The sequence below is a fragment of the Bombus impatiens genome, unplaced genomic scaffold, assembly GCF_000188095.3.
Source record: "Bombus impatiens unplaced genomic scaffold, BIMP_2.2 scf_1055, whole genome shotgun sequence".
In the NCBI taxonomy this organism is placed as follows: domain Eukaryota; kingdom Metazoa; phylum Arthropoda; class Insecta; order Hymenoptera; family Apidae; genus Bombus; species Bombus impatiens.
The window spans coordinates 1,062,133-1,084,212 of NT_177474.1; the positions used below are offsets into that span (position 1 = coordinate 1,062,133).

At 37.9% G+C, this 22,080-nt stretch overlaps 2 protein-coding genes across 8 annotated transcripts; both read left to right on the forward strand.

The window, feature by feature from the left end:
• Window positions 1–6: 6 nt before the first annotated feature.
• On the forward strand, window positions 7–13,295 carry LOC100746753 (globin-1). Of its 4 annotated transcripts, none has more exons than XR_002947598.2 (5): window positions 7–461; window positions 3,045–3,933; window positions 10,700–10,931; window positions 11,977–12,325; window positions 12,452–13,295. XR_002947598.2 is itself a non-coding variant. In XM_033323475.1 (5 exons), exons 3-5 carry the CDS (start codon window positions 3,782–3,784, stop codon window positions 12,145–12,147), a joined length of 555 nt encoding a protein of 184 aa, XP_033179366.1. In that variant the 5' UTR covers window positions 7–461; window positions 808–992; window positions 3,045–3,781; the 3' UTR covers window positions 12,148–13,295. The 4 variants fall into 4 exon arrangements, 3 of the variants coding, with proteins under 3 accessions (XP_033179366.1, XP_012246656.1, XP_033179365.1); XM_033323475.1 differs by adding an exon at window positions 808–992 and having other exon boundaries at window positions 11,977–13,295; XM_012391233.3 differs by having other exon boundaries at window positions 11,977–13,295.
• Window positions 13,296–19,979: 6,684 nt separating this feature from the next.
• LOC100746990 (breast cancer metastasis-suppressor 1-like protein) lies at window positions 19,980–21,663 on the forward strand. Of its 4 annotated transcripts, none has more exons than XM_033323473.1 (3): window positions 19,980–20,276; window positions 20,577–20,815; window positions 20,919–21,663. In XM_033323473.1, the coding sequence occupies exons 2-3, from the start codon at window positions 20,598–20,600 to the stop codon at window positions 21,391–21,393; spliced, it is 693 nt and encodes a 230-aa protein (XP_033179364.1). In that variant the 5' UTR covers window positions 19,980–20,276; window positions 20,577–20,597; the 3' UTR covers window positions 21,394–21,663. The 4 variants fall into 4 exon arrangements, with proteins under 4 accessions (XP_033179364.1, XP_012246654.1, XP_003493256.1 ...); XM_012391231.3 differs by having other exon boundaries at window positions 19,980–20,272; XM_003493208.4 differs by having other exon boundaries at window positions 19,980–20,272; window positions 20,598–20,815.
• Window positions 21,664–22,080: the final 417 nt, after the last annotated feature.

Below are 22,080 nucleotides of genomic sequence, written 5' to 3' on the forward strand. Positions count from 1 at the left end.
CGCAAATCATCGTCACGCGAACGATCCGAGCCCCGGGAGACGTTCTAAAGATAGAAAACTGGAACCGTGACCACGAGAACGTGTTGGAAAATCGCGATAGGTCCTTGGTAGCCGCGTTGGAAACGGCGAATGAACGGCTCCGTCGACAGCAGTCGCGCCTACTCGGAACGAGGAACGCACCTACAGACACATGCGGAACGAAAACTTGCTCCTCTGGGAAAAGGACGCGTCGCTGAAGACACTGGCGCGCACTAACCATATATTCTCTCGGCTCTCTCTTCCTTCGACCGGAACGAGGAAGAGGGAACAGAATGCAGAAGCAGCGCTCCGCTGACCGACGAGCCAGGACCTATTTAAAACAAGGGAAGGACAATCGTAGCTCGTGGCTTGTAAATCGTGCGAATCGATTCGGTTGACGGTTCGTCGGGGATCAGAGAAACCCTGTTTCATCCATCCACCAGGTGATTCTTCCGCGCTTCTCTCTTTCTCCCGTTTACCCCTACTCTGAGAAGAGAGGAAATTGAACGGTGGACGATGCTTTCCTAAAAAGCACACCGACTACGATCTTTCGTCGCTTTATCGTTTCTTTCCTTTCCCTCCCTTTCCTTTCCTTTCCTTTCCTTTCCTTTCCTTTCCTTTCCTTTCCTTTCCTTTCCTTTCCTTTCCTTTCCTTTCCTTTTCATTTCTTTCCGTTCTGATACTGTCCTACGAGAGAAACTGTCTCGAGAATTGATATTCGTGCGAAAACGCTTGACACGATGTCGGTGTTCAGCGTCACGCTGATTTCTCGACTTTCTTCTTTTCCAGTCCTCGAGATACTTTTACACCAAGCTTCTCGCCCCAAACCAAACGGAGATGTACTTATCGTCAGAATCTTAGGAGTGAAACTTTATAGTATACGCGTTCGTGCACCCGTGATCGTCAAAAATATTTCTAGTTAACGTACACGTCGATTCAACGATCTTCCAATAGCCAGAGAAAAGTTAGTAAAAGTAAGTAAAAACTGTAAAGTAGAAAGTGAAAAAGGGTGAAATTTCCATCGTTTCCATCAAACATGCTTCCACTTCCTTGTTTCTGTACACTGTTCTGTACGCTGTACGCTGCTCGCAAGTATCCGGCCACTTGCTTATTTTTCCACGACACGAGTAATTTAGTCATAAAATAAGAAAATCTCGACCGATTTTATCCGTTGCTGTTACTATGGCTATCGTACAAAGATAGTAGGTAGATCTGTAAAAGTAAATATGTATATACGTCACGGTAATAGTTGGCAGGTAGTTGGACGTAGTTGCGCGACAGTCATCCATCGTCTGACAAACTCGATATCTTCCACTTGTTTCGTCTCTAATTTACGAGTCGGATAAAACAAATTCTGTTAAATCGCTACGATCGATTCAAGCGGTAATTAAACGGCGATTAAAACCGCCTGTACGATCGAATCATAATACGTATAGGATATCGACGTCTATGCGTTCGTGGCAAATTTAAATGTACAAAGATGTAGGGAAATGCGCAAGCTATGCATAGTGTGCGAACATATAACAAACGCATATTTAGAATAAACTACGTGCCATAATACAGAACGAATCTCCGCTTATTCGTTTGCTCTGTTCGTTCGTTCCGATAAAAATATGCATTTGTATAAACATCCGCGATCTAGTAACGCATAGTTGCGCTTTAATACGGGATCTATAGATACGTGCACATGTACATGTACGTATGTACGTGCTGCTTCTACTAATTAATGTCTACACTTTGCTGTGTAAAATAATCGACGAGATCTTTTCCTACAAATTGATCAAAGCACCAACATCGTACTTTGTATTTCTTTCTCGATCGAGCGTGAAACAGAGGGAGACGATTTCATATTTATTTTCCCGTTTCCAAGTTTTTCCATGACGCTCTTGTTCCGTTATACTGTTCCGTTATCGTGTTTCGTAAACGTTAACTCGACGACTCAAGAGACTCGTACTCGATCCGCGAATCGGATCGATTATTCGCTTCTCGATACCAAATTTTACAGCCATTCGACCAACACCATGTAACACGGTCAACCTGCTTTTAAGATTATTCAAATTTTTACGTTCTCTCTCCTCTTTTCGTGTCTTTGTTTACGCGCGAGGCAAAGTATCCTTCGTTACAGACTTTGCCGTCTTCTGATTATCCCTTCAAACGTTTTTCCTTTTTCCATCATTTTCACCTTCGTTATCGCTTCTTCCTCGAGTTTTACATTTCTCCATCGAGTAAGAGACTTTCGTTCCCCTTCTTCTCCCAATTATTTCCCGTCGGTTCAACTCCGAATCAAAAACGAATCTTTTTAACAATTAAAGCTACAAAGTTAACGGTCGAACGAGAATTTTTGTATCTTCGTTAATTTCTGCTACGCTAAAGCCTTAAAGCTTAAAGATAAGTCTTTGGTCGTTCGAGCAATTCGATAATTACACGTTGATCGATACTTTCCACCACATTTACCTATTTATTAGGCTAGTTGGTAGGTCTATTTATCAGAGAGGTAATTATTTCTTGTTCCTTTCTTTACATATTTATGAACATCGAACGAGACAGACGATGTTGGCGAAAAGTCAGTTTGCTCGAAGAGTAATATCCACTTGGACTAGGTCCAAGGTAGAAAATTATAGAATTTTATCATACATTCTCGTTAGATGAATTATATTATGATAGACGATTAATTTTTAGATTTTCAAGGACTCTGCGTACGTATAATTACCGATCGTACGTATTCGTCTGGACATCGCGTCGTGTCGGTACGTTTGCGATGAAACGAGAACACCTTGAAATCTCGTAAAAACCCTATAACCGCATATAATAAATCACGCATCGAAATCAAATATTTCTCTCTCTCTCTCCCTCTCTCTCTCTCTCTCTCTCTCTCTCTCTCTCTCTCTTCTACTTACAAATTGACGATCGGGAAACCTCGAAATCCTCGTGCTTAAATCTGCATTCGCGCTTAGCAACGTCCACCGTCTCTCCTTTTCCATCAAGCGAATCGTTACCACTTATCAAGCAAGTTGTTCTAATTACAGTATTCGGCCGCGATCGTTCTGCTAGAATATTTCGACAAAGCGTCGTTGCATTCGATGCAGCCGGAGAAAAGACTCAAAAGAACCGTGGATCGTTGTTACTCGGTGATTCGTTTTGACATTCGCAGAAGATAAAGCATATTGGAGAGGAGAAGGAGGAACGAGTTTTCCGTTTTTCACGTGTATCTTAAATGAACTTTAAATGAAAAATTATCAACAACGGAGACCAGCAGGAGGACGAATGGATTTGAACTTTTCGCTTAAACGTAACAGTTTCGATTTCGACGACGACGACGACGACGACGACGACGACGACGACGGCTACGTTAACTTCGAACGGAACGCCAGCGATCGAACAACACGTTGCTTCGTATCGATTGTTCGTAAAGTGGTAACCAAATGGTGAGGAGCGAGGGATTATAAATGACTAGCCTTTTTCTTAATACGTTAAATCCTTCGGGGCAAAAATCCAGTGAAACGCTTGAACGCGAGTGATTCGATGAAACCGTGGGAAACCAGCTGATTGCCCGCCGCTTGATTAAAGTTTGCTCGTCCGTTTTTCGGCCGGATTGATCGCCGTGCGGTGTCCGTAGATTCCATGGTCGAAGCGAGTCGAAGATCAACGAAGCTTCGTACAGGATTGAAGATTTTTCCCGCTCGATCCGGTCAAATCTACTGATCGTTCTCCAAGGTAAAATTCTATTCCCGAAGAAGAAAGGAACAGATCACCGATACTCGACATGGGCTGCGAACTCAGCAAATTGGCCACACCGAATCAACCTACCACGGACCCACGGCTTCCGTTAACAGCGAAACAGAAATTTACGGTTATGGCCAGTTGGAAAGCGGTCTCCAGAAAGCTAGAAACGACCGGTGTCTTTATGCTCATGAGGTTTGTAACGCATTAAACGTAAGAAAAGTTCTATAAAAATTACGTATCACTAGAGCGTGCATTAAGTACGCGATATCACTGGAATCCAGAGATAGAAGAAAGAGTACGTGGCTCTGTAATATAATTAATAAAGTAACGTGCGATATAATTAATTGCGAGAAGCAATAAGAAATAAAAACAAATAAGAAATAGAACCATGCTGTTGAAAGGTAGGCGTTTCTTCGAAAGACTTTGTACGATGACCGAAACGATGAAAACGATGCTATTAGTCAATTTCGTTTCTCCGTTATTACAAACGTTCTATCGTCGTGTTTAGTATCGAGTCGAACGTTCAAAATGCACCGTTAAAACACCGAAATCGGCCGGTTCTTAGTTTCGTTGTCGCTAAAATTTTCGTCGTTTATCATTAGCGCGCGATAACGACCCAACAGTTGTCAACGTTTCGTCCGTTCGAACTGTTATATCGGTTTAACGGGAGATGAGGATTCACGGACTACCTACAATTTCCTTAAGAGGTGGCCGATAAAGTAGAGATCCGATATCGTACGATTACGATATCCGAGAAACTCGCCACCCCTTTAGAGCTTGGTCTTATCTATATCTTTTTCCCCATTTGCGACATCCGTACTTGTACGCGATATCGTTAAAGGCGGATAAAGCTAACGGTTACGGACGAATTAACCTTTTCTCCAGAGACCGTATATTATAAAAGACAATGAGATACCATCGGCGGTATAATCGTTCCTGTTAACTTTTCTAATCCAAGGAAATTAACCGTATTAATCTGACAAACTATAGGGGATTATATGATTTATAACCATTTATATGGCGATTCGATTCCACGGTTACTCGATGGATCGCGTAATAAAATTTCCGCTCTAAGGAGATTTTATATTTTTATTAAGAGAATTACGCAAGTCGATAATTTATTTCATACTACGTCAAACGCACATTTCCAAACAGCGCATGTTCTTCCACATTCGTTACAACCTTTCTTTGTATTTTCCGCGAGATCACAGACACGTATTATAAGTATCGCTAGTATATCGTGTTTTCTACCATCTAAAATGTCCAACTAACGTTCGGATCGATAGGGTTCGAGTTAGTAATAAAAACATTTGGATAACAGAATTTACGTGCACCGAAATAACATCCGTTTCAAACGAACTTGCAACTTCATAAGCGTACGAATCATATTCCTCCGAAATTCACAAACACCTATTACCAACCAGCACATGGTAGCGACATGTCGACCGACGTGCTTCTCCTTTTATCGTAGAGGAAACAAATCAAGGACATTCTGCACATACGATATATTCAGATATCGTATACGTGAAAGTGTAGCATATCCATCGAATTGGAAAAAAGGAATTCGATACATATTTGAAATAAATAAACGGAAATAAAAGAAGAAAATGTGCACCTAGTTAATAAATAAAATAACGGGTCACGAAAGGAGGCCTTTGCAGATAATTAAATTGGATAATTAACTACCTCGTCTGCCTCTTTTCTTTTTTTTTTTTCATCGTTCGTCCACGGATACTAGATTTTATCCCCGGTTTCTTCTCTGTCAAACGCACGTAATTTCCTTTCGTTTGTCTTTATATGTCGGCTTCTGAGCCTTTCCATCGTTCGTGAAACAACGATAGGTTTCTAGATATTGGCCTACAATAACCGAGCGTGATCGGCGTATTTAGGTAAATTCAATTCAATTTCGGAATTTCGAATTCAATTTTCGAAAAATGACTCTGAATGACAGTTTCTTTTTTTTTGTTTAAACGCGAAATGTTAACTTTGATGTTTGCATATTAATTACAGGCGAGTCGCAAGTAGTAAATTATCGATACGATCGTTATACGTTGCTTTTCCAGCGCTCGTTTTCCTCGCATCTCTACCTATCTCTACCATGTTCGCGATATAGATAACGTCTTGCCATTTCCTCCTACAAAGTAGTAAATTCCGCGTATAAAAATATCAACGATCGATCTTGCTGTTCCAAGAGTGTCGTGCGCTTTACTTTTCGAATAATAACCTCTCAACTTTTCAAATAATACGAATATATCGTTTACCAGACGCTATATAGCGAAAGAAATTATACGGAAATTAATTATAAGGAAAAGAGTAACGAGCTATTCGTTATTTAATCGTATTACTACGTAGTTACGAGTTAGATGTACTTTGTATCATATGGTTATATAGCTATAATTCGATCGAAGCTATCCTTTTGTCTCTTTCGCGGCAAATAGAAGAAAAAAATATGGCATCTCGAAAGATGGCAAAATAAATTTCGACGAAAATATACGTACGCGTATAGATTTTAAGAGAAACTGATGCAAAGTGTAAGAATGCATAGAAATTAGGCTAGGAAGGCCGTTTCGCCGAACACGCAAGACTGTTCGTTGGCGATCAACGTGTTAAAGAAACGGACAAAATTGAAATTCTATCGTAAGTTGTTAAATTATTTTGTAGATAACAAGCAGCTTCTCCAATGTTACACGCAGCTCTAAATAATTTCCTATACACGAACGGCGTTATACACCGCTTATAAAAGTAAAATCGATAATCCAGGTAAGGGTTAGACCCGAAATCTCCGCTATAACACATCATCCAATATTAGATTTTACCTATACTCGGTATTCCACTCTCGGTTCTCCTTTCTTCATCGATTTCGCTCTTACGACGAAATTCGCACATAATTTCATTTTTCTTAAACTCGTATTTTACGAGTCGCGTACGATTTCCATTTGCCAATTTATTCCTCAGTCGCGTCCTTGAAACGTTAACTAGTCCCGAACGACAAACTTCGGAAAATGATGGAGATGCTTCGATAAAGGAGATTATCGGGGAAACGGGAAGGAGATCATCTTTACTCTCAACCCTATTGCGAATACAAATTTTCATTTCATTGGTCGAACGTGAATTACATAGTCTTGCGAAAGAGTCGTATCTCTTATGTCTTATCGAATTACCCGTTAATTGCCCGTGAAAATATCCGTTAAAAGAGGAAAAAAGAAAATATCAAAGATAGATTCTCTATTCTACGAATGTTTCAGAGTCGAACGAAATGTAACGCGAATAACGGCTATCGATTATTTAATAATTCAAGGTAGCGAATAATAATTTTACTTATCGAATAATCGATAATTGCGTTTAATATACATGTACACGTACAAGAGAAACAATCAGAGCGGATATAATGATCGAATGTTACGACCAACATATTCTCGGTTAACTATGAAACGATTATGCCTACAACTATAATTTACTACAGGTATCGTGATCAAATTACAATCTATAATACATACTACATTTACTTTATCGTTTCGTCGTTTTCGGAATTACCAGCAAACGATCTATTTACGATAGTCGCTGGTCTCCGTTCCGCGAAGATGAAAAATCCGAGTAGAAAAAGCAAATACATATGTACAAAGGAGGATTCGTAAGTTTAGTCGCCATCTAATTACGCTCTCCTCGCCGATGTCCGATATCGTTCGACGACAAATGATTCCATTATTCGCTGCTCCTCGTTTACTTGCTACCCTTTTAGCGTACACGCGTCCATCTCTTTCACTCCCTTTATTTTCTATCTTTATCTATCCACTTGTTACTGAATTGATGAGATTCCTGATATCGATGCACTCTCGGCGTAATTAGAGCGTACGGGATATGCCTACAAAGGGCTACCCTGAAATAATTTATCGTGGACCGAGGAAAAAACCGCACAGATTCGACCCTCCGTCAACCAATAATCAACCACGGAGCAGAGCATAGAAGCGTGGAACAATGATAGTCTGTATATTTTCCACTTGTATCTTTGCACAGATTTATCCCTCTTCCGATTCCGATTCCGATTCCGATTCCGATTCCGATTCCGATTCCGATTCCGATTCCGAATCGAAATCGTGGTCTGTACGCTCTGACAAATATCGCTCGATTGTTAATCGGAAAATAAACTATTATCAGAGTATGTAATTAAATTCATGTGAATTCATGTGAATTCGTATTAAAAGTACGGTGGAATTTTTCGTCCCTCTATCTCTGGTATCGATGTGTCGATTATAGGTTCGCGATAATATAACCTCGACGATAGCCTCGCCAAGGTATTCGTGAAACAGCAAACGTAACGAATAAACAGCGATTAACAACAACTAAACGATACACGCGGCCACGTTTATTTTTTTGCTTTCTGTTTCTCAATGTTAACGAGCGTTCGAGGATTGAAGGTTCCGACGTGAAACGCAGGCGATCGTTGTTTCTCCCTCTCTGTCCCAGCTGTTAACGAACAATAGACTTCCTCGTATTGGCATTTTCAGACTATTCGCGTGACCAAGCGCAGAAATAGTGCGTTCGTGTCTGTCATTTCTAGGCGAGTCGACGTGAAAACGAGTCTATCCCGTTTCTTCCTTTTTCCTCCATTCTCCCTGTTATTTTTCGTCCGCTTTCAAACCGATCGTTCGTTCCTCTCGTTCCTTTCATTTCCTTTCCTCCTTATTCTCCGTCTTTCTTCGTACGCCTTCTTGCTTTCTTTCAAACTTAACCCGTTTCTCCTAACCAACTCCACTCCTCCGACCATCTCTTTACCTCTATCTCTTTATCGCAAAATTTTTCGCCGTTTTCTTTCTTTTCTTACTATTTCCTACTATTGAAATTGTCAAGATATTCGTCTTGAAACAAGTAAGCGACGTTCGTTCTATCGTACTTGCAGCTCTATCCAAATGAAAATGAAAGAGTAAATAAATAAAACGGTACGATAAGTAAATAAAACGAGAACTTTTCCCACAAAAGCGGACATTTTGAAATTGCAAGGCTCGATATCGTTTCGAATATAACGAAGCGCGTTATTAAAGGAGCTATCGTTTACGCGTCTTTACCGTCAACGTACTTGACAAGTAACATGTACACGTAGAAACGAAATGTTTGCCCTTTTTCGTGATTGATAGCGCTCCAGTTGCTGGATACGATCCATTCTCTTTAACGACGGTAGATGCTCTGCTTTCTCCGTTGGTGGAAAACCGAAAAATGAGTGTCGCGTTGCGTATATGCTCGCTGGGTTACTCACAGATGCGACAAACGACGGTCGATAGCCGTTGGAAATTGACAATCGTCCGTTACCGGCGTATCGAAGCGTTTCTGACGCACACGGAGCCAACCTTTTTATTATTTATTTTTACCTGCATCCTACGCATCGATATAACTTGTTCCTCCTTCTTATTGCTTACTCCATTCTTCGTCAATGCGTCACGATATTTACACACGGTATTTACACCGATCTAATTCTTCGAGAATTGTTCGTTTCGTTCGTTAAATTGGCATCTAAGTTGGGAAACGTCGTGTCTCGAGCGATTCTCCTACGGTGATCGTACACATCCGTATGTGCGGACTACGAATATAACAAATTTGGCGAATCGATTACGAAACATCAAAGTCGATAATTACCTTTGAAAAGCTATTCGCGTCTCAAGGGCCTTATCAAAGTTCCTTACTATCGATTCCATTCGTTTCAGACACCAATACACACGAAACACGTACACGTACACGTACAATGTGTCTTTACGTTGCATCGCATCTACAAAGTTACGTATTATGTACAAAGTTGCATATTGCTATATAACGTTGCTACATAACGCAAAAAGCGACACTCGTAAAGTAGGTTATACGTATAACAATGATAAACGCGCGATGCGTTAATAATTTCTTTTATTTACATATCGAAAGCAAATCTCTAAACTCGTTGCTCGACATCTTACCAGCCTCCTACAAAGTGGAAACTAAAAATTTTAGCCGCTTAAGAACCGAAGAAAACGAAGCGCAACGCGTCGTTGGAGAGATAGATAGGTTTGTGGTGGCGGTACGGCTAATTAAACGTAGAAACAGAAGAAACGCGATTCGAATAAGACTCGAGACAGAAATACTTATTATAAGCATAGCAAGTAACGATGCCGCGCGACACTCGTCTTACCTAAAGAGATAAGCTTCGTCGGTGCCAGATTTTAAAATGTTCATATTAAACCTAAAGAACGAAGACTTTAGGGACCTTTTAACGTTCTACGTATCGTACATATGCATGTGCGCGTATACGAAATAAAATAGCCGTAGAAGAAGCGATCGAACGAGAAAGTTTAACGCGATGGATAGCCGGAAGTCGTGCTAAGCCGAGAGACGCGAATAAAACACGAATAAACGAATGATAATGAAAATTAAAAACGATATCTGACGCGAAAACGAGGAAACGGTCGCTATAAAGCCAAGCGAGTAAAGCAAGGAAACAAAGATAAAGTCTTATGGAACAACAGCGTTGCCTCGACCGTGTCACGGACCAAGTTTCGCGAGTTTTACTTTCGGAGAAAGTACACAGAATATATCGTAAAAGCTTCTATCCCCTAAAGGCCAAGTACAAGATTTATGACGCCTACAGAATTCAAGAAAAACAAAGTACTTTTCCTTGTCATCGGTAAAAACGTTGAAACACGATTTTATTCGAATATAGAATAAAGTCGTAGACAAAATGACGGTATAATTTTCATTTAATAAAATTTACTCTCAACTTTGGACACTTTGCTCTTCTCTTCGCGTCTTTAGAAATATATTATTTATCTCTAAAGAATAGGAAACGGTATAAAAATTGCGGTAAAGTATCGCATAGTTTCGCGCGTGTATTCCGCCAATGTTAATTACAAAACAACTACGCGAAGCAACTACTGACGACAGAGAAAGTAGGATACCAAGCTTCGACTTTTTATAAGTTCACTCTCTCGTTTATTCGCAGGTTGTTCGAAGAAAACGAGGAATTGGTGCAAATGTTTTCGCGTTTTCTCGACTTGAAATCGAAAGAGGAGCGCTTCGATATGGTAGAATTGGGCAAACACGCGGAAAAAGTAATGGCTGCTCTGGACGAAGGTATCAGAGGACTCGACAATATGGATGATTTCCTCACCTGTCTTCATCAAGTCGGAGCCACGCATACAAAGATTCCTGACTTTAATCCACAGTACTTTTGGGTAAGCTCGTAAAAAGTAACTTGTTATATACTTGATATTATCGGTACCAAGAAATCCTATCGTCGTTCGTTATCACGTTACTATTTCACAAATGTACGAACATTTTTCCAAAATTGTAGTACTAGAACATGATAAAGCGACGCGATCAAAGATCGAATAAAACGTCTCGGCGTGGGCATCGAGATTTTGTCCAACGTTCAGTTGCTATACTACGGTTTCTCGTCCACGATAGTAGAATAAACAAGTTCTTTGATTTCCGATTTTCTCGCGTCTCGAATGTTCCCTTCGTAGATTCGTTACGTTCTATAGTCGCTGCTGAAAATACGAGATACCTCTGTTTCACCGAAACAAAGTTGGACAGTAATACGTATGGTATACCGTGTGTGATACACCGTAGCGACGTTACACGTACCATGCAACAGACGGGATACTACTTTTTTCTTCTTCTCCTGAAAATTCTTCTGCCGACTCTGTTGACGATTCCAAGGCGATCGTTCGTTTCCTCGTTAGGCTGGTTCGATCGAACACCGATCGAATCGCGAGCCTTCCACCTACTACAGCCGTAATATAATCTTTATCGTGCGATATTACTTAAATAAGTAAACATATCACAAAATCAAACATGGATCGAATAGTTTTCGAGTCTGATCGTGTCTGATCGAAAGGCTGCGTTGAAACTTGTATGTAATGCTTTGCACGATGCTTTTGGTAATGTTATTATGGTTTGCAAAACTTTTGCAGATATCGACTCGATCGATGGCGTTAAACGGACAACGGACACGGAAACGCGTATAACTAGCATTTTACGCTAAATCGTCTACATGTTACTAAACTTGGCATTCGTTAACAATTATAGGAACGTATATACGAAATTAAACGGGAGACGAACGATTAATAAGCTAAAAATATTCGTAAACGTTAAGAATTTTATTTCGACTTTGACCCATTTGACGTTTCTCTCTCTCTCTCTCTCTATCTGTCTCTCTCTCTCTCTCTCTCTCTCTCCCGCCCCTCCTATTCCTCTCTCAATGAATTTTATTTTCAGAAAATCGAGCAACCATTCTTAGAAGCCGTGAAGCGAACTTTAGAAGATCGATACTCGGAGAACGTGGAGAGCACCTACAAAGTGACGATCAAATTCATCATCGAAACGTTAATCGACGGTTTCGACAAAGCTCAGAACGACAAAGCGCAAAGCGGCACTGCTAAATCCTAGTCGTCTTAGCCTTTTCGTTCGTAAGGAACAAAAATGATTTGCCGATTCGCTGATCGCTTTTTCTATCGGCAGTCGTAGTTTTCAAAGAAGAAACCGATACAATCGAAAGCAATGAGATCGATACCATCAATGAGAACGAGTAAATCAGCCGATGGCGCGATCGTTCGTTTGTTCCAAAGTATGTATAAAAAAAAGTATGTATGTTTCTCCGGATTCTCTGATCCGCGATGTGCGATCGGTACGATCGAACGTATTCGATGGAAGCGAGACAGAGATAAATCTTTGTGTAACTTTTTCTTTACAGAGGCACAAACGGATGGATGCCCTATGGCTTGTAGTTAGGTTTGAAATCTTTTTCCTTCGAGCAGGTCTCGGACATGGAAAATGCATAATTCGTAAGAAATGGCTATGATTATCGTATCTCGTTCACTCTCTTGACGGCCAAAGAAAACGGATAACGCGTTCTCGTTTAACGTTTCTGCAAACTCGCAACTTAGCGGAAGAAAACATTTCTCCGTTGAACTATTTGTATCGGTCGAACACGATCCCACAGTCTCGTCTCGCGATGATTCATATACACGTACGTATACTTGCATTATTATATACGTATTCACAAGACAACGCGTACACGTTGTTCGAACATGATACGAAAGTTTCGGGATGAAATGGTTCGGGAGGTTGCGAAAGGGAGCAAAGATTCTACAAAAATAGCGTTACCTTATTATTCGATGGCCCCTCGCTTCGCCGCGCTATCGATTATGGAATTTCAGCCATGTATATATGGTACATACGTATCAAGGATCGTTTCAAACCGAATTGACTGCCAGCGATTACGATTAGCAGTTATTCACGTTGAAAAGTTTCTGCGAAATATTTATTCGCGAAAACAGCCGAGTACAGAAATCTGAAACTTAGCTCTGTCCAATTTGTACAAGTTAAAAAAGAGAAAAAAGTAACGCAACCAGAAATGGACAATCGTCGATTTAGTTTGATCCGTTCAGTTTCCGTTCAGTTTTTCCGAACAATCTGAATAATCGACGAATCGCTCGATAATATAAATACACAAGACAATATCCTTATGCGACAGTTTTATTATCACCTAACTTTAGATTTTAAATCAATTGAAATATCTCTCTAATATCATATATCTATATTTTATATTTTACATCGTCCATTATATACATATTTTATATCTTGTGAGTATAAAACATACCTTTTGCTTTTATATTAGATACAGAGTAACGCAATTATAATTTCTAGAAAAACGAGAAACCCTTGAACAAAGTTCTTTGCTCGTTAATGCACGTAGTAGTCAGGCAGAGGGCAAAGATACTTTTTGCTATCGAATTACAGGACGAAGTTACGCGCTTCAAGAAACTCTAAGAAACAGGTGAAAAGATAATTGGCAGAAAATTGAAACATAGAAATTTAGCAGAATGAGAGTATAAGTTAACGCTGTTAAAAGAGAAGAATTCAATTTCGGCAAGAAATAAGCTTTTAAGAAATGACCAAGTGACGTGATATTAACAAAAACACGATAATCTGAATGACGAATGGTCAAGGTATTACGATAAGAGTTGGTTTTAACATTTTTATTGAAAATGATGTGAAAAGATAGTCGTACACTATTTTTCATATTTTATATCTTTACATCGTTCTCCTTCTTTCATAGTTTCTCTTTCCTTTAAACCAATTTATCCTTTTACAGCTGTATCGTACTTTGTTTGGCTTAAAAATTCATCGAAAAGGTTTACAACGGTTAAATTATATTAAATTAATTTTCATCTTTAATCAATTATATCGAAAAAGGTTATAATCAAAGCTATAGGCCAAACGCATCTGAAAGGATTTCACATATACATCTGGCTCTCGATAGACGCTCGATGACTGATACCAGAATAGTGGTTACCTTGAACCACCATCCAAGTCGATCGTTGCTTTTATTTACGAGAACCTTGGATTACATAAATCACGTAGGACACGTTCCTATCGCTCGTGATACGAAATAGTCGCAACGTGAGACCATATAACGAGAGAAATCGGGACATGAGAAATTCCTTTCGGTCCAACAGAAAGATATATCTTTCTATTAATTTATTTCGATCCATGATTCGATCAACTATATGTGTAGACACAAAAAGAGAAAAGTAAAGGTAAAGGTAATTTGAAGTGGTAAGGTAATCAGGGGTAAGAATATCAAGTTCAACCGGTTTCGATTACTTTCTGCCAATCTTTCGTTGCCCATATATACGCGTATATGCGAGAGTAAAGAAATTAACGGTACAGAGCGTATCATCTCGAGACTTGGAAATACGAATTATCGTAAAATGGAAAAAGCTTTGGTATTTGCGTAGCACGTACCATATATTTCGCGTACGAGATATATACACGTACACATGTTCGATGGGGAATTGCGAATCGTGTTTCGTTATATCTGCCACAACCATACACAGCTGTCGTTGATTCGTGTGTCGCAGAGCGTTTCAAAGTCGCCTCGTTACAAGCGACAGCAATATTGGAAAGTGCTACAACGGATAACAAAGAAATCGATAACCTGTATTCTATGAAAGCACAGAATCCCATTAGGCCGCTCATAAGCATAACAAGATGCAATGGCACACGTGTGCGTGCAAGATTATCGATAAGTGGTGCGATTGCAACTCGAGGTTAGCCTTCCCAAAATCCCATCTATCGGACCATATTCGGCTGGTTTGGATAAACCGACTAGCAGAAGATCGATCGAATCGATGCCGATGAGTGAAATGCCGATAAGTCGCTGTTAGAATGGACCAACCTTTTCAGATTAGATATATCATCGAAAATAATAATTACAATTATCGGGAAAACTATCGCCATGCTCGCGATCCAAAGTGTTGGCAAATAAATGACGCACTTTTACATTTTTAGTCACTGCAGTTTTCAAAGTAACGTTCCAACCGTTGCTCCGATTATTCCACGCGGTTCTACCATACACGTCTCTTTCTTTTCTTTTTTTTCTTTCTTTTTTTTTTCAAAACGTGTTCCGAATCACGATCGTAAGAAAATTTGCAGAGCTATCTATTTAATTATATCAATGCCTTGTCGTTAATTTCACGATGTCGCTATTTCTATCGATGGATTATAAAAATCGTGACCTGTAAAATTTCTCGACCGTACGAAACGATGTTTCGCTCTGTGTACACGTATATACTTTTACGTATATCTTTTACGTACGAGTTTTACTCGTGTTGATCGATTCGCGCCTTATCGCAGTTATCTCGAAAGTTCTAGTTTAAAGTGCATATTTTATTTATTAACAGTTTGAATTACAAATGTTCCATTACTTTCGTGAACGACTGTAGAATATGCGTTGATCGTCTTAAGACCTGTATTGTTCGCAACTCGGTATACAAAGAGTAAGTAAATCGAGGCACACGATACAATGCATGCGGTGTGTATAGTTACGATTGTTTGGAGCATCTATTTTCGAAATTAATCGAAATACAGGTTACTGTACGTCGAAAACTCGTATATGTATTACATGGTAGGATAATATTGTACTATTATACGATCCCGCAATAACGTTGCACTTATCCCCCTATCGTGCATTACCATTTTACAAAATTACGAATTCTTAGTAGCTTTTGTGTAAAAAAAATTGTATTCATTAATGTACAATGTTAAGAGTTTAAAAATGCAATGTAACATTTAATCATACCGAAACAATGCAAAATATCTATTTAAAACACACATACACACACTCACATATAAAAGCGTACCGTACGTACCGTACCGCTTATTCTACATTTGCCTCTATAAAAATTACACTATTTTTTCTAATAACAAAATACGAAACAGATTAATTATTTCTATTCCTGAAGCAATAGTTCATTTTCTACGATTCACGTGCAACGTGTAGAAACGCAAATTTCATAACTCTCAAGAGCGAACCATGCGAATGTAAAGAAAGCCATTACGTCGATCGAAGGAACAAGTTAGAACGAGAGAACTGTAATACAAGTAAGTAGCAATGAATAAAAAATTGCAAAAATTGCAAAACTCGACATCCAGAGATTGCAGATTTATATACCTATATAATATAATATGTGTATACGAATAATTATTTTCTACGAATTCTTGATTACTTCGTTGTGCAAATTGTATTTATCTCGTTGGAAGTAATTCAACGGCCAAGCGTCATTGGTAGCGAATTAACGATACCTTGAAAATTCTATAATCGATTGAGAAGCAAAATAAACATCAGTGTCTCCCCTACCCGACTCTCGCCTGTGTAAATCCTCCATCATGATATTGCTATCCATATACGGATCAGCTCCGTTATTTGCAGATAATACAGGAACATGTTTCCATCGTAGTGACATCATTTTTGTAATTAAAAAACATACTATATATGTATATGGATGCGTGTAACCTTTGACCGTCAAAAGACAACTATGTAGATTTTTATCCGCGATTAAGAACGAAAAGTATGCGAACATTGGGACGTATGCTTTCGCGCAATGTCAATTTCCCAGGTGATTCCTAAATCATGGAACCGCTTTATCTCTGTATCTTCCATGCCGTATATACTTACCTATCTCTAATTTCTCTCTGAGGTCAATTTATTTCTGTCATTCGTTGTCGAGGATATCGAATCGTCGTCAGTTTTTCTAACAATTACGAGCCAATCGTCTATCAGTTACTACAGAACGTGTTACGTACACACAACAGAAATCTGGGAAATACCCGTTTCCAAAATCACGTGTATTCCGTTACAATCGCATCTACTAACACCAACTCTTTACTACCGCTACGCGTGTAAATAACAAATAAAGCTGTCGCGTTTCACTTCGAATTACAGCCGATAGATTGCCGGCTACTAATAAACATCGTTTAAAAAAAAAACAGAAAAACTATCCATGTACGTACGTAATCATTCGTTTGCACTAAAATGCTGGGTCACCGTTTATCGACGTGTAAATAATATTTGTATTTTTTCCTCCGTTCTCTCTTCTTCGAGCGAATGTTCGCCATGTCTTCCGAAACATTCTAACGCAGTATACGTAACATTAATGTAACTTCGACAAAACTCAGAACATATTAGGTAATAGTACGTACAAAATAAGTCAGACGAGGCCTACTTTATCTATTAAAAATGCGACCACGACTCGCCCCAACGTATCCTAAAATTGTTTCTTGACGAGCGAGAAACAGAAATGACGAGTACTTTGCCTCAGAGAGAAAATACGTGTTCGATACTAGGGGGGGGGGCGGGGGAAGAAAACGAAAATGCAACGCAGTTTTCGCATAATACACGATCTTCCGACTTGACAACTTGGAATAATTCGTTTGCACTTGCGCGTAACAACGCAACTACGTCGACATGTAATTAGCATTTCGGTATTACAGTAAAGCGAAAACTTCTCTTAGTTTCGTATCTTATCAGTGGCGAATGTCGATTTTCAAACTGTCCGACTTGAGAAAGTTGCTAACGGTGAATTCATTCACGATCGCGTACGATCTGTAAGCAGAATCGCGTATATAACGAAAAGAAAGATCGATCGACAAAGTAAGAAAGCAGCCCTTCGCGGTTCGATAACTCAACTTCTTTTGTTATAGGTTGAAAGAAATTCGGCTAACGAAACGTTAACCGTTTTGTTTTCAGTCACACGATTCTCTCGTTAATTTTCGGTAAATGTAACTCGATCGCTGTTGATTACGCTGCTGATACGACGTATGTATTTAATTGAAAGCCGTCGTTATGGCAAATGTTGCATGAAATGATTATTTAGAAAATCTACGTAAAATTATCGGTACACGAAACAGATGAGCAAAAAGATCCGCTGCAACACCAAACTACGTACGACACACTAGATGCGTATGGTAAGGAACTATTTGCTCGACTTATGATAATTGAACATTTCCTCCAGGGACTCCAAGACACGCATCTCCTTCCGCAAGGAGCAAGTACCACCGTCACCACCACCCACCCTCCCTCTTCCTCACCCCCCTCAACAAAAGTAGAACTTTTATACGTTGAATACAATTTCGTATCACGAAAGAAAGTGAAAATTATATGTAAAAAATCAAGTGCCTACATCTTTCTTGATTTATATTTATTTTTTAAGACTTGCGATTCTTGCGAAATTATATTCTCGAAACAGAGATTTCCCCCCCGCCCCTGTATGTGTTATCGATCGTTTGATTTCACGTAGGAATGTACGGAGTAAAAGAATTCTTACCGTAACCGTCTCGTGTGTGACAAATTTTAAATTTAATCGGAAAGAGCGAATAGAAGCGAAAGAACTTGATACGACAGAAGGAAATTCGAAACGGGCTGTATGTATGTATCTTCGTTTCGCGCAGAAACAGTCCTACGTAATCGAAAGTTTTCACGAAACATGAAAAGCACACGAGAAACATGTGTGTATATCGTATACATTAATTCCTAGTATACTTTACACTTTGCGAATATTGCATTGTATGTCTGTTTGTTCTATCCAGGTTTCAATGTCTTATCTTATATGAATGGAATATTATACACGAAAAGATTTAAAAGAAACAAACAGAAACATATATATATATATACTTTTTTTTCTAACTGCTTCCGTTATATATGTGTATATTATGTATGTACACATAAGTTATAAATATTTTCTTCATTCCCTTTCATTTCGTAGTTCTTTCGCATCAATTTCACGACGTACATACATATGTCGGATATACGCATATTATTGCACATATATACATACATACATACATACATACGTCTTTGATTGTGAGTCAAGTACACACGACACTAATGACAAAGTAAAATCTCCAAAACGTTTCTGTTACTATTAAGCATATTTAAACGTACTGGCGTTAAACATATTAATATCGATGATCAGGAGCAAAATGTTGTTTCGATAAATGTTATTTTAATAAACCACTGTATAGACGTATTAAACAATTCGTACCTTTCTTTACAATTGCCATCGTCGCTTCTTCGTTCTTCCTTTTCTTATTTCATTTTTTCTCTTCTTTAACACTTTTTATCACTCTCGTTACCGCGAGAATAATCAAAGGCATTCTCTAGTATCTTATATAACAAAATAATTGACAATAAAAAAAACGATAAAGGGGAAAATAATAAAAATTCTACTTTTTCTCAATTACTAATACTACTACCACTACGACCGTAACCTACGTAACTACGAAGTAATTGATTACCAATTATCTTCGGTGTGATGTTGATAGAACTTTCAGGACGAGAATTTACGCAAACATTTACTAATTTTGTATTAGAAAATTTGAAAAAGTTCTCCTTTTGACGCGCGTTTGTAAAACGTTCAGCCCTTTGATCGTTGCCCACAAGAAACATCGGAAGGAACACTGAGCAAAGCGGCGCGAAAAACTAAACCCGGAAGTAAAAGTTTGGTTATAATCATATTATAACTCTTCGCAAGATAGTATTTCGTATGTGTATCGGTATTTTACACCTTCGCTGTTATAACAATATAAAATATTTCGGACTTAAGAATATTTTTAAACAGTGAAATACACCTAATAAAGAATATACTACTTATCCACTTTACCTACTTAAATACCACCCTTAATTGTAAATCCACTTAATTAACACTACTGATATTTTATTTAAATATTTAAGTACTTATTTAGGCACAGATTAAAAGCGGATTTTCATGAACCATACTCCTATCTACCTAAATATATGAATATGATAAAATGGTTATTTGCTATCCTGTGTATGTATTTCGATATATACAACCCAAATATGCACGTATGAAATTACGGAATACGGTGGCCTAAAAATTATAACTATGTAAAACTGAGCACTTGTAGCGTGTTCTATGCGTTTTTTCGACGCCATATTAGCTGCTATCCATGCCTCGACACTCGTGTACCGAGGCCTGGGCAAATCCGTTCGAAAATTGACTCGTATCAAGTCGTGAAAAATCCACATGGAACGTGCCTGTATTAAAAAGCATTCAATATCAAATCTATCCTTAAAGTAGTATTTTTCACACTGTGTGAAATCAACTATTTGTATCTGACCATTGACTAGATAAAGGATAGTACTTTATCTTCAAAATATTCACTATTTAGTGACATCGTTTTAAAAAGAAAACTACATAATTATTTAACAGTGAGTACGTATTTATATTAATATAATATAATATAAATAAGTATACGTATAGTTATCGAAGATCATAATGACGAAAGAAAAATTTATATAACATTTTACACGTATACGATACATTTTTATGGTTATGTTGCTATAATATTTAATGGTTATGTTGCTATAATATTTAATGGTTATGTTGCTATAATATAATATAACATTTTAAAGTTCAATATTTTCAAAACAATTTTCATCCAAATTAAATATAACTTGGATATTTTAATATACATCTAGTATATTACCAATCTGTTGCTACTTAATCCTGTAGGTGATCGCAACATTTTGACAGATGCCAAGCGTTAAGGATGAATCTGAGGCAGAAGGAGAAGAAATGTCTCACGACAGCAATGAAAGTAATCAAAGCTCCGCGTCGTGTGACAGTAGTGCAGAACATAGCGACAGTGATGATTCTTCGGAAATGGATGAGGATGAATGTGAAAGGCGACGTAACGAATGCATGGAAAACTTAGTAGATTTAGAAAGACAATTTACGCTTCTCAAAGAACAGTAAGCAGATCTTTTCGTACGATGAAACTTTCTCTTACTTACGAGTCCTTATAGAAGGAATTTTGTTATCTTGAATTGAACGTTTTAATTTTTATAACTTCAGGCTTTACCGTGAAAGAATTACACAAGTAGATACAAAATTGGGGGAAGTTCGAGTTGGAAAATCTGAAGAATATTTAGTACCATTGGAACGTCTAAAAGAAAATATGAAGACCAAAACAGAAGTAGCTGGAATATTAAAACAATATAGACTACAAAATATCCAAAATAAATTCTTAGCGGAGGAACAAGCTGCATTACAGAATTTTGAAAGTGAAAAAGAATTAATTTGGGATTGCATCCATAATGATTTACAAGAAAAAATACGTAGACTAGAAGAAGATAGGAATAATGTTGATATTCATGCAGATCTGTGGTTAAATTCTAATGGTAGAAGGCGCAGAAACCACACTGAAAGAAGAAGAGCTGTTTCAGTTGCTGGACCTTATATCGTTTACATGCTTAATGATGCGGACATCCTTGAAGATTGGGCGTTGATAAAGAAAAGTCTAAGTAGTCGAAAAACTGAAATAATATAATACTACGTATACAGTTAAATAGACGCAATTTTTTAAAATATTACAATCTTGATAATGTTAATGTGTCGCCCTTTTAGAAGTATAAGGTGTATAAAACATTTTAAAACATTCATTTTAGAATACTGGCACTTCCTTTACATTTGTAACATATATAGAGTGCCTTCTGTAAAACACTTTGATCTCTGTACAACTATTTTAATTGATAGAGTAATGATGTAAATGAACCGACGGAATTTGATAACAAAGATATCTATGCCTTTGAAAACGTAATTCAGAAACTAATAAAATATTAATTTCTTGTGAATATAATAATTATTATTTTGTTTATGAATGGAATAGTACTTAGCTATAATAGTGAAGATAATTTAATACCAAATGTAAAAATCTGTTTAAGTAATTTCATGCAGCCTGTGCTTATTCTGTAAAATATGTTTCTCAAACGTTATAAGCATATTCATTAGCATTCAATAGCGTAAAATTTTTCAATGTAGAATTTATTATTTAAATTATAATTGCAAATTTATCTTTTAAGGATATATTATTATACGTGTACAAACTGTATCATAATAATTGAATATACATATTTCATATTTTTGAATAAACTTTCAACAAAAGTAATGTTTGTAAAAAAATCTGGCACCTTTTATATTTACCTCTACAAACACTGCAAGTAATTTAAAAACTAAT

Coding starts and splice junctions, on each gene's coding strand:
- LOC100746753 (XM_033323475.1), top strand. CDS start 3,782: ATGGGCTGCGAACTCAGCAAATTGGCCACACCGAATCAACCTACCACG. Junction 3,934..10,699: donor GGTGTCTTTATGCTCATGAG/GTTTGTAACGCA, acceptor GTTTATTCGCAG/GTTGTTCGAAGAAAACGAGG. Junction 10,932..11,976: donor TTAATCCACAGTACTTTTGG/GTAAGCTCGTAA, acceptor TTTTATTTTCAG/AAAATCGAGCAACCATTCTT.
- LOC100746990 (XM_033323473.1), top strand. CDS start 20,598: ATGCCAAGCGTTAAGGATGAATCTGAGGCAGAAGGAGAAGAAATGTCT. Junction 20,816..20,918: donor TTTACGCTTCTCAAAGAACA/GTAAGCAGATCT, acceptor TTATAACTTCAG/GCTTTACCGTGAAAGAATTA.